Source organism: Scomber japonicus, chromosome 1 (genome assembly GCF_027409825.1).
Source record: "Scomber japonicus isolate fScoJap1 chromosome 1, fScoJap1.pri, whole genome shotgun sequence".
NCBI lineage: Eukaryota > Metazoa > Chordata > Actinopteri > Scombriformes > Scombridae > Scomber > Scomber japonicus.
Window position 1 is genome coordinate 31,666,649 of NC_070578.1, and position 13,639 is coordinate 31,680,287.

General features: G+C 41.0%; 1 protein-coding gene across 1 annotated transcript in view; it reads left to right on the plus strand.

The window, feature by feature from the left end:
* Nucleotides 1-6,932: 6,932 nt before the first annotated feature.
* tspan4a (tetraspanin 4a) overlaps nucleotides 6,933-13,639 on the plus strand; it is a 114,405-nt gene continuing 107,698 nt past the window's right edge. The window contains exon 1 of the mRNA XM_053316815.1: nucleotides 6,933-7,253. Coding sequence (XP_053172790.1) covers nucleotides 6,933-7,253 — 321 coding nt within the window. The remainder of the gene's footprint in view (nucleotides 7,254-13,639) is intronic.

Consider the following 13,639-nt stretch of genomic DNA (forward strand, 5'->3'; position numbering starts at 1 on the left):
TGTATGCCATACGATACAGATTAATTCATTGCAGTACAGGGAACGATGACTCAGTCTATACTTATCTGTTACCCACAGGGAAATACATAAATGATGACAGACACCCAGCGCACCACAAAACTGGTGTTTATCATGGAGCTATTAGTAGTATCTATAAAATCTTCGGTCTTTAGTTTTAGATGTCTCCTTTCTAACAAACTAAAGCCATTACAGCCTCTGACAGATGGTAATGCTTTTTGTCTGTTTTTACTTCACTTTTTACAACTTTTTTTTTTTTTTACAGAATCTAGTGTCCTTGAGTTTATGAAAGACACTTTCAAATTCAAATTGACTTCAAACGTATTATTATTATTATTGTAACTTAATGGTCATGTTTAATCTCTATTTAAGTAAATGAAACACAAGGACACAGCGTCATAGATGTGAAGCGAGAAACTTTCTTGCATATTGAAAATGTTCTGACCCATCCGGTGTATTTCACTGAACACTAAATTCTTTTGATCAGCCCAGGTTCTTTGAAATCATGAAATAGACTCCCGAATCTAATGGCAAATACATTTTTAGACTAATTTCTTCCACTCCAAGCTTCCTCATTTGCCTCTTTAATGTTTCCTTCTTCTCATGGCAGTGAAAAATTACATGCTCCACTGATTCCTCAATTTGAGTGGCTCACATAATCCTGAGGGATGTTTGTGTTACACATCACACTGCTAGCCTGCTCAATTCTTTATTAGCCAACTGCGACTGTCAATATTCTCTGGTGTGTTTAGAGGACGGGACTATGCTGTGTGGCAGAGAGCGAGAACGTGATTTATGATAGGACAATGATTGAAAAAAATGATTGACACATTTTTTATTTCATTTATCTTTTACTTTTTTTTTAACCACTTGCCCAATGGGTTAAGTGAGTTGTTAAATTAAACCTACTCACCTGATGTGGTATTTGGCATGGCTTACTGTTGAACCATGCTGTGTTTTTCTATTCCTCTAAGCCAGTCTGCTCTCACCCTTCTTAGCCAATAAAATCTGTATCCATCTATAAAGCAAAATACATTGAAAATTAATGGTCTGCACATGATGACCATTGACCAACTATCAGGAGCTAAACGATGCAGCAGCTAACCTTTGTTAGATAGCTAATTATCAGATATTTCAAAGCAATTCTGTGACCCTGCTAATTAGCTTGTTGACATGTACCAGTAACATTAGCAGCCACGTTCGCTGCCAAAAAAGTCAGAATACACCAGCAGCAGATATCACAGATATGTAGTTAGGGTAGTTTGGTCACTAGGGGGCTTTTGTTTGACCTTTTTGGTGTAGTGTTGTTACTGCTGTGTGAGCCTGACAACTAACTGACAGCATGAAACAGAAGCCGCATCGCACACCATCCATGTATCTATGCAGGAGTGCACATGAGCATGCACGTTGCACCTGAGAGAAAAAGGCCTTCCTCTTCTTCTTCTTCTTCTACTTCTTTGTTGGTTTTTAGAGGCGGTTTGCATCCAAAACGTTGCATTGAAAACAAGACTCAGTTCTCCTCCTCATCTACCTTACATTTCATATAAATAAAATGAAAATGACAAAAAATAAATAAGGTTCTTCCCCACCCCTGATCCCATCCTCTCATATAAATTTTCAGTCTAGGCTCTGAGAGGGCCCGAATGCCTCCCTCAACAGCCAATTCAATTCCTATTCGGTAATTTCCACAATATCCAGAAACTTTCTCGCTGCATCAACAACTATCTCGGATTTATCTCTTTTTCCCGGGTTCCCTTTCTGCCTCGGCAGCACAGTTAATCACCATGGCTAGAAATGCTAAGAAGTTAATCTTGTCCTTACAAACACAATATTCATCATGCTTCCTACCTGATTTGTTCTCCCTTACCTCTTGAATCTTTTCATTCTGAGCTGCTTCCTCTTGGACCTGATCCTCATGATTTCCATGTCTATTGAGTGCCCCCCCCCCTTCTGATTACACTTGGGCTCTTTTTCACAGTTTCTTCTGCTGCACCTCTTATCTCCACATTTATCACATATCATCAAAATCATGTCTACACACAAATACTGGAACAAATTCAATACTACATCATCAATGTCCTTCACTGGATCTGTTCTATGAAGTGGGAACCATGACATTTGGTAACCATCTAACTCAGATATCGCTGCCTTCTTCAGTGGTTTCTGTGACACACATTCAAAAATGATCAATCTGCTTCTTTTAACATTGACTAAGCTGTCATGGTTGAGTTTGTCCTTAACCTAAGTCGTGACCTAATGTTTTTCTGTCCTTGCTCCCAAGTGGATTTCTCTTTCATTCTCACAACACTGTAACTTGAAATGTCTTCTTTTTCTTTTTTTTCTCCTTGATTTCTTCCTGCTGCTTTTTTCAAATTCATTCACCTCTGTCTCCCTTCCATACTACCAACAACTGACATCGAAAACCACTTAACTCCGAGGAAGAGGACTGTTGAACTAACCTTGTATACAAGATGACGTTACCTGTCACTTGTAAACTACATCCACACACAAGCAGCAGGAAGCGTTGGGGGTGGTCGAGAATTAATTAACTCAGTTTCCTGATGATTATAGATTATTCCCTCTGTCAGAAAGATTTAACCTGAGGTGCCAGATGGTTTGTTACACATCTGAGAAGTTGTCCTTGGCAACAAGGGCAGGCACTTTGAGAAAATACATGGCCGATGATCAAATGAACCATCTGTCTGTCACAGTCTATTACCATCTAACCTTGCGAGGCAGTTGGATTTACAAGATCACAAGAAGATCACGCGATAATCCTTATTAGACGCTGATTGGTCCGACGCACCGGTGTTTTGGACCAATCAGCATACCATAACATGGATTGTCACATGATATTCTAACATCGTGAATCCAGCTGCCTCATAGACTAAAGACAGTTTTGGCGCTAGTCAAAAAACACTCCCAGCTAAAGTCCAGGAAGCCCAATGTGAAAGATGCTGATGGTAGACATTACAGCTAAAAAGTTAGTAAGATGACACTGGAAGTGAGCGTGGGTGAGCGTGGGTGAATGAACAATAGAGGTGAGTTGAGATGATGTATAATTACCAGTCACTTGTGTATCACACATTTTATTTACGCTCCAAGACTATATTTTTTTCTTCTGTTGCATGTTTAGTGAAGCGTAATTCGTAACCCTAACCCTTTACTTTAGAAGTGTGGGGACAACCAGCTTTGGATGACGTAACAGACAAACAGACTTTTTCACATCAACTTTCAATCAGCCTTTCAATCTCAGCCTAATGCACCATTTTGTGCAACTAAAATATGGTAAAAACTGCATTTTCTCTACTCATCAGGGTACTTTCAGATCAACATAGTAGCAGCTTTGTGTGTGTGTGTGTGGTGATTTGCCAACAAGCAGCTAAAATGTTTGACTCGAGCAACTGGGCTTCTGGTGATACTGTTTTTTCCACTATGAGAACAATTACACTGTAACTAACCAAACAACCAACCAGTTAAAGGTTTTTAATAAGGTTCAAAAGAGAATCAAAATTCATGTCTATTGAAACGGAGTCTTTACATCCAGTCTGCCTACTTATATACAGACAGCACTGCAGCAGAGCAAGGTTTATAGTCGCCTAGGCTTATTTTCCAAAGTACTGAGTGTACTTATCACTCCCAAAGCAAAAGCTATTTAACACTTTGTTCATGTCCAAGTCATCAGTCAGGTCTTTGTGGACTTGCAGGGAAGCAGGTTATTTGGCTGTTTCTCTGTCATTGTAACGCAAGCAGAATTGAGGTACTGTGATCAGCTGTGACATTGGACAACACACATAATAATTCACATTCATAATCAAATTTTATTGGATGCCACTATGTTTTCGTCTGTATTACACAATGGTTAATTGTAACTGGATTTAAATGTCCAACATGTTACAGTAGGCTTATTCTAATACCTGGCTTTGACACCTCAACGTGGGTGAACAAAGCGTATCCCCCTCCCCAATTCTGGCACTGATGGTCTCTACAATTATTGATTTATCAAGGCTCCCAGTCTGCCTGTGAGCATGCCAGTTTCACTCCGGGCACATTACCCTTGCCTGCTGCGCTGTCAATTTCTTCCCTTGGAGCTTACATGAAAACGATTTTGCTTCAGTAAATTTCTGTAGTCAGTCAACCTGGCGAAGAGTGAAAACTCCAGCAACACTTGTAGTATATAGAACAACTTTATTGTTAGACCAACGCATTTCGGCTTGTGGTCCCTTCTCCATTCACACTGAAAGTAGCTGAAGTTGTGCCAGAAACCCCTGCCTCTAGCTGCCTGGTGAAGCCAGCCGCTGTACCCTCAGCTTGCCAAGAGCTGCAGGCAGACAGTCGGTTTTGTGGACAAAGACATCCGAATCATTTGGAAGTTTGGAATCCGTGTGGATCGATTGGGTAGCATGCTTCAAGAACTTCCTTTCTAGGTAGGTTACCCAATAATACACAGAGTCGCATGCCATACTAGCAAACTTTCACGGAGCTGAAGATTTTTGTAATGCTATCAATTAAATTGTTCACAAGAGGTTTTACCTCCCAATAGCCAGTGCTGCAGTAGATAGTCATTTAATTAAAAAACTCTTTCACTACAGTGAAAGAACATCATCATCTTATAAAGTCCTTAATCATGACAAAAAAACAAATCATTTCTTATTAATATGATTTTTTCTGCAAATACACTCATGCTTTGGGGGAAAACACTATTAGCCCAAATGTCATGCATGCTCCTTTGAACAATGTCAGTCAGTAAGTCACATTGGCTCTCCCAGGATGCTGCCTCTGCGGTCTGACAAAAAAAAAACACGCGCAGGAGACAAAACAGAAATCCTTTAAATACTTGATGCAGCCATGAATAAAGGCCGTACCTTTGCAGTCCTGAAACGTCTCTGTGGACTCATAAAGCAACTGACCCAGATGGCTACTAGGTTGTGGAGAACATGCAGTTACTTTGTGTGAATGTCAGCAGCAGTGTGCACTTCCCAGTGCGTTGGTACAGAGACACACTTTAGGTGTGTGTTTAGCTGTTTGTAGTGTGGAAAATCTGTGCCAAGTGTGGCTACACGGATACTGTATGACACAAGTCCAGGTCCAGAGGCAGTGAGGGAGAAGGGAACATGACTGAAGCCAAGCGTGCAGAGAGCAGCCTGGGTTGTGCACAGGAACAACCTTTGCATGTGGAATGAGATCCAAGCAGGAGGGAGAAAGAAGAGGAGAAGGCACTAGCACAAGTGCAGCAGGCTTCTCAGCACTGGTATGTTAACAACACACCAGGCTTTGTGTGTGTCTGAGTGTGCACATACATTGTGTGTGTGTGTGTATGTGTGCATGTGTTAGTGTTATCTTGTAGATGGTAGGGCATGATTGGCGTGTGCACGAGGGAGGATGAAGCTGCAAGACACTGATTGGTTGTCCTTCCTAGTAGGGTGTGGCCTGAATATGAATGACTGCCTCTTCCCTTTCGCGCTACCAGGTTTTGGGGACAGTTACTGAGGAGGGATAGGGTGTTTGAGATTGTGCGTGTGGATGAGAGAGCATCAGAGCTTGTGAGAGAGGAGAGGAAGGAAAAGGGGAGGGGGAGAACAGAGAGAGAAAGCGAACAGGAGCTGGTGAAGAGAAAGAGGGAGGGAGCTTCAGGCAGCGAGGCTGGACTACCGCTCAAATACTGCAGTCTTTCTTTTGCTTCTCTGAGGAAACTGTCTCTCTTCTCCCTGCCTGTCTCCCCTTCCTGCTCGCTGCATGGCCATGACCCCGGTGGACACCTTGATCTCCTTGCCTACATAGAGAAGAGGAGAGAAACGCTGTAGTGGAGGAGGGAGAAACAAGAAGAGGGGACACCGCACACTTTGCCTCACTGATGAGAGTCTGGAAATTAATTAACCGCCATCGGCTCAGAAGGGGGAGCGCAAAAAGGGGCACAGTGTGAGGTGGAGGAAGAGGGGGAGTTGAAGAGGGTGAATTGCTAGATGTGTGATGACTGTGCTGTGGAGAGAGGCAGAGTAACCCCTAGACACTTTTCAGAGAAAAAGGGACAAGTTAGGGCAGAAGTAAAAGAAGCGAGGAGGAAATTAGGCAAGGCAGGAATTCAATAGGGATTCTCATTCAAGAACCCAAAGAATGGTCCGCTCACATTCGTTATTCATCCCTTCATGCCTCCGTTGCTTCTCACTCTTGCTCTCACATTCATAACATCACCCTTCCCGCTCATCTTGTCTTATTTAGTTCTTTTCGTTTTTTGCATGTCAGCAAAAGCACATCGACAACCACATGGACACTGCTGAGCACTCAGACACAGCTTAGACCAGAGCGGAGCATTTCATTCTCAGTGGATATGTTATCTGTTACTGAGTAAAAGAAGTTGATTGGCTGAAGCAGGGGTGCCATTACCTCCTGGCCAAGAGCATTTGCTCAGGAATTTCTCATGAAACCAGGTAGGACGTTTCTGGATCATTTTGCCAGCTGGAGAGGTCGAATCGAAACCCTCCAGTCACCTGCCTGAATGAACTGTTATGTGATGAAACTGCAAACCAGCTTATCTCACAGAGCGTGACACCTGTGCTTGAGGGATTAGAGACAGGGAAACAGGGATGTGCAGATGTGAATGTGTGTGTTGGGATCATGTCCTAAACACAAAGAATTACACAGGTGTCCTGAATATAGTGACACTATAGGATTAAGTAGAAGAACTCCAGTCAAGGGAATGGCAGTAAGTTATCTTTTACAGATTAAATCAGATCAAGAGTGATCCAAGGGGTCATAATTATTTTTGAGGCAAACTGAGGGTAGGTCGAAACATTTTTGAAATCCAACGCTCACCCCCCAGAGGAGTAACTTCTGGTCCTTCATTGTGGACATTGCGTGGAGCTGAATTACAGTGTAACTGTTAAAAACTCTTCAAGGCTCAGTCAGCTTTCATAATGAGACGCTCGAGCACAGATGAGACTCCGTACCGGCGCAGTCCATCTCTGGACAGCAAACCTGACACACCGCCGTTCACTTCTGGGTTTCACCGCTTCAGTGGGGAGTTTGAGTATAAGCGGCCGCCGTTTGCGTTCGGCTTCCACACAACAAAGGGGCCACAGACGTCCAAGGGGCGCTACGCCCAAGGGAAGAAGTATGTGGTGTTTTACCTGGACCTCTCCTTCATATTCCTCCTAGAACTGCGTCGCTGCAGGATGGCCGAGGGTTGTATGATGGCCCTACGTTATGGAATGGTCTTCTTCAACCTCCTTTTCTGGGTGAGTAAAATTCTCTTTTTATTCTTCTTCTACATTTTTTTTTTATCACTGAGTGTGTGTGTGAGTTTTAGCAATGCTTGTTTTGAAGAAAGTGGTGTTTTGCTTTTTTGACTTTTAAATTGGTGTCTATTTCACTGTAAAGTCCTATTTTTCTGTTTAGTTAGCTCTGTTATGTGTGTCTGTTCACTGGTGAGGATGTGAGATGAGTGGGGGGGGGGGGGGGGGGGTGTATGTGAGGAAGAGACAGATCATGCATTTAGATCGTGTGTACAAAGCCCACTGTGTGGGTGAGTTGAGCTTTTTCTGTTCCCTATACAGTAGTTTAGGTGTGGGTGTGCACTGCATTGTTTGCTGTGTTAGGCTTTGGCATATTTGGAGCATGCATTGTGTGTACTCTAGTCAATCACAGTCTTACCATTGTGCTGTAATTCTTCACCTGCCTCTGCTTCACCCTTCTCCCCATGCAACAGCGCTTCTCAGCCCATCAAAGCATCTACTGTCAATCTGGTCTATCTGGTTGATCGTATCTGTTTGCCGTGGGGACGTTTGAGCTTTGGTATCTGTCTGCCTCTGTCAATCCTGCTCCGATAGCCCCACAACACTTCACTTTCATTCACAGTGTGAAGCCTGTCATGCTCCCCAGCTGTGATTCAGATTTAAAGATCTCGGTCTCTGCTTCATCTGCATTTTTTTTGGCCACAGACTCCCTTTGTGAAATCTATTCTAACTTGTCACAGGTTTGATAGGATGCTGGCTTTTGTGGTTACCTTTCTTGGATTACTTTGATTTGTCATATGTCTGTTCTTATTGATAATGGAATGAGATGAGGCCTTGAACACTGAAATGCAATCTAGCTGCCACAATGCAATCTCCCTCGAGGAATGAGTGACCTCTTCACCTGCACATCTTCTGTCTGCCATAAAATGCTGTCAAATAGGGGTCATAGGATTTGTTATTAGCGCACTGTGTGTGTGTGTGTGTGTGTGTGTGTTGCTGCTGGGGATAAATAATGACCACTTGACCACGATGAGCTATAGCATTCTCCTCCTGAGATGCCACTCATGTTAAGATCATCCAGCTAAGAACAGAGTAGCACTTTCAATATAAATCCTGTCTTTGAAAATAACACATCTGAGTCATAGTGGCTGCTGATCACTAATGTCAGATCTCAGCGTATCCACCATTTCAATTGCATTTTAAAGGCTGTTTCAATTACATGCCCATTGGTTCCAAATCTGGTGTCTGTGTGCCTCATTCAAAATATAGCCTTTCAAGTGGTTACTTCATATTGTAAGATTTTAATGTTACGTTGTTATTCTGAAAACATTTTAATATAGTCTGTGTATAAAGATGGTCATAGCAAGAGGTGATGTCACCCAACGATGTCCCCAGATAGCATGGTTTGCATTGGAGCCGGTTTGAAGTCCAGGGTTGCTGTTTATGGTTGGAGCAATCTTTTCAGTTTGTAACTAGGTCCTCCCAAATAACATGTGGGGTGTTACACTACATGACCCGCTACCTCAGGCTGAAGCTGATGTTAGCTTACTGGAAACACTGAATGGTTATTATTTGAGGCAACGTTAGCTACTTCACCTAAATTGTGCTAACAGGGCAGGTATTGTATTGTGATCAGGTAACATGAAACTGTCTGAAATATTGTGACAAAAGCCAAACTGTGAGTTTGGGCGCCAGACGGAGCAGCAAGTGAGCCAATGCTGTAAGTAAGCAGCAAGTGAGCCAACGCTGTAAGTAAACGCCCACACAGCAGATTTCAAAGCTACCGGTAGTCTTCAAATCTTATTAACGGACCAATCATTTTCTAAATGACCACCAACACACTTTTTTGAGACTATGATGATTTGCTGACTTTGTATGTCCAGAAACACTTTCTGAATGTGAGTCAATTGGAGCCAGCATCTAGTGGCTATCAGTGGTATTGCACTTAAAGAAACCCAATAAAAATGTGTATTTTGGTCTTTTCTTTCTCTTCAGAGTGGCACAGCAGATGAGAGTTTAAAATCCTGAGGGAGGAAACAAAAGCACAGAAAATTCTATTGTCACCAACAATTCTTACTTAGATATTTATATCACTGAGACTTACAACTCACTGGGTTCGACTGTCAAGAAGTCCTCATACACAGTGGCTTCTGAGAGAGGACTCTACTCAAACAGAAATATCTCAAAGAGCAACTTCACACTTTTGGCTGAAACACACTCAACAGAAATGTCACAGTGTCCTGGAGTACACATGTAGACACACTGCAGCAAGGTGAGAAGTAAAAAAAACTGGATGTCCACAAAAACAAGATTTCCAGGGGGCATATAGTGACTTCAATCAGTTCACATCTATCTATAAATGACAGGAACGTCAGTCTGTCTGTCTGTCGCACATCTCGAACCGTTCATCCGATTGATTTCAAACGTGACAGGTGTCTTGCTATGGGCACGAGTAAGTGCAGTGCCAAGTTTGACGTTGTTTGGATAAGAAATGTAAAATATATAGATAAATATATCGGTAAAAGAAGCACACATTTGCTGTTGCCGCTCTAGGCCTATCAGGACGCTTTGCTCTCTACATTAATAGTCGCACCAAACACATACACGCGCAGTCACTCTCTAGCGCGCGCTCTTGCTTGCACGCTCCAGATTCCGGGAGATTGGATCTCATTTGTGGGCATCAGGGAGCCACTATCAATATGCGGGACATTTGGGATGTCTGACTTTGTAGTAAAAAGTACTGTAAATGTCACAGCATTCCCCAGAATTAAACCTGTAATATAATGTAATATAATATAATATAGCTTCTGCAATTATTGGACTTGGATTATTCAGATACTGATGTGATGTGTTTATTATTTTGTGTGGATAGTACTGATATATTTATATATTAATGCTTGATAATAAATGTGCTGGTTGTGATTACTGATGATTTCACAAAATCAGAGAGGAGAGTATATCGATAGAGTGATTTTATTCAATTAATTTGTTACTGTTAAAATAAAAAGACTAAGCTAACACCAGCAGTTACAACAAAACACAATGTCATCTAAATTCTGTATGTGCCTACTACCAATACTGCAACATTAAGCAACTGAGATGGGAATTTTCTTTCATGCCACATCAGCGAAGAAAATAATAATTTTCCATTTTTTCCTACAACAAGAAAATGACCTGAGAGCAATACTCTACTTATCTTGTAATGGGCAGAGATCGCTCTTCGTGATATAGTGTATTGATTCTACATTAAAGACACCAGCTATGAAGTTGCCACTTATTTAGCCCATTTCTATCAAGATCATTTCTGTACGCAGTAGCACAGCAATATGCAATAAGGACTAAATGTGGACACAGAGAAGTGCAGACATTCTCTATGAGGGAAACAACACTTCTGGTAGTCAGTCTTCATAAAGACGAAAGTTGAAAAAACAAACGGGAAGGAAAGTGAACTCTAATTATTTGACATTAATGTTAGAATTTTATTTCTACAAACTACTGTATAAACATTTTCACTCATGCTGATGGAGTGGACATTGATTTATTTGAAACTTAATAATGTAGTCAAGAAGATCATTGAGCCTCTAGTGTGGAATCACTTTATTAATATATTCATTGGTCGACAGATTTTTCAAGCATTCTCTGGGTTTCTATTACTGTAAACTGAATTTCTTTGGGTTTGGACTGTTGGTTGAACAAAGGAATTCATTTGAAAATCTGATCTCATGTTCTGGGAACTTGTGTTTGACAATTTTCATTATTTTCTCTATTTCTCTCAACCCATTCCTCAAAAAGTATTAAACAAATGAATTAATAATGGGGAAAAGCAGTTGCAGCCCTCATAGTATCAGTAACATCCAAGATGGTGCATAATTTCTTCCTTGCTGGAGTCCTGATCAGCAGCTCATCAAAAGAAAACCTTGAGAACTGGGTAGTTACAATGTGTACAGTTTGACAGCCACCATTGTTGAAATGACCAAAAAAATAACATAAATAAGTAAAATAATAAAATAGGATAATAAAAATAATAAAAAAGCAGAAATAAAAAACACCATAGCAACAAGCGCTTAGCACCAAAGAGATGAGTTATATAAATAATAGAATCTCACCACTTTAACCATTACGTAAATCCACTGAGATGAAAATCCTCAGAGAGAAGCATTGACAACAGAAATAATCAAGAGCTGAACCAAGTGCCGAAAATGTAGAGAAACTTGTCATGTTGCAGATATGCATCAACATCTAGACTTGAAAATGACAAGCAACACCCACACCCACACACACACAGAAAACTGACAAGTGATAACATACATGTCATACTTAAACTCTGATGGTGTTGTGTCAACACCGTCAGCGTTAAATGTACTTGTTGTTCAGGCACAGGTACAACATGACTCCACATGCTGAGTGAGAAGACAAAAGACTAGACACATATACAGTACAGGTTAAAGGAGTGCTCTAGTTAAAGCTCATATTTTAAGGCAAGCCAAATGAAAACATCAAAAAATAAAACCTCTCCTGTGGCCTGACACACCTCTCTGCTTTCCATCTTTATTCTCAGTCTGTTCACCAAAATATGACAAAATAAAAGCTCCCATTTGTCTTTTCGCTTTTTATATTTAAAACTATGTTTTCGTGAGTTGGTTGACAAATGTGATGGTTTTTACTCTAAAATGGATAAAGTGAAAGAGGTAAGACATTGTAGAATGAACCAGCACTGTCTCCTTAAAGAATTCATTTCAACAATTTGAGTGCAAGTGTGTAGTTTGATACAGTTTTACATCAGTTTATCAGCAGCAGACATTCAGTTGGACCTACAGTAAAATCTGAATAAATGAGTGGAGATACATAATGAGTGCAGATGCTTCCACACAGACACACTGCATGGTACAATTAAGCAATTAACATCCAATCATGCTCTGTGGCATGTATAAATGCTGAGCAGGGGCCCAGTTGATTCTGATTTTGCATCGAAATGGCAAGAGGAAAAGATATAAGTGACTTTGACAGAGGGTTGATTGTTGGGACACAGATGGCTGGAGCCTTAGTCAAAAAGACTGCTCACCTGGCTGCTGTTTCAGTAGGAACAGTGACATCTGTATTTAGATCTATGGAAAAGACATCAGTAAACAGGATAGGGAATTGTGGTCGACAGGGCACATTTGATGACTGCGATACTTGCGTTTAGTGCGATATGTAAGGAAAAGCAGTAATGCAACTCTTCCTAAGGTGATTGAGAATGAGATTGTGTCAGCAAGAGCAGTCATTCGACAGTTACATAGAAAGGGATATTATAGTAGGGCTGCAGTGCATGAATCCTTCATTACAAAGATGAATTCATATTTGAGAGTTCAGTAGTGCAAAAAACACAGACACTGGTCTAGAAATGTAGGGGGAAAAAGTGATATGGTCAGATGAGTCATTGTCACCATATTCTTGACAATTAGGTGAGTGCATGTGTAGCCTACATCAAGAGAACAGTACAGGTCTCAATGCTGTTATGCTGTGTGGGGCATTTGCTGGCATGGTTTGGATCCACTTGTCCCCCTTAGAGGGAAGGGTCCCTACAAAGTTGTTCTGAGTGATCACCTTTATCTTGTGATGAGACATTTCTATCCTGATGGGAGTGGTTTCTTCCTGGATGACAATGTCCCCATCCAAAGGACACAAGAGGTCACTGAATTATTTGATGAATATAAAAAATGATTTGAATCATACGCTATTGCCTTCACAGTTACCAGATCTCAACCCAACTGAACACCTATAGGAGATTTTGGACTGACTTGTTAGACAGCACTCTGCACCACCTTCATCGAAAAACACCAAATGAGGGAATATTTTTTGGAAGAATGTGTTCATCCCCCCTGTAGAGTTCAGAGACTGTAAAATCAATGCCAAGGCGCATTGAAGCTGTTCTGGCAGCATGTGGTAGCCCAATACCTTACTAAGACACTTTATGTTGGTTTTTCCTTCAATTTGTCACCCTTCGTAAGACCTTCCACTCCAAGTACCAAGTCTGCTATATCCCTACCCCCAAGGATTAAATACTGTCAAACCAATAAGTTCAGCAACTAATTAATTGAAGTAAAAGTAGGATATGCATATTTTGCAGTGCAAGAGTTTTCAAAATATGCCATAAAAAAGTACACTTATTGTTTGATGTTCAGTCAATTACATCTAAGCTCTTTTCATTCTATTGATTGGCTGAATAAGTTATTTTGTAGTGGTTCAGTGTGTTTTCTGCCTTTTTAAGGCTACTTCCTTTTGTTTCCACTCAAAGTTATTCCATCAATTAATCTTTTGCTCACTGTGGCATATAAAACATCAAATAACAGACTCCCTCTTGGTGGAAGTTGTCACTACACTGCACAATTACAAACAATTTTGGAAAA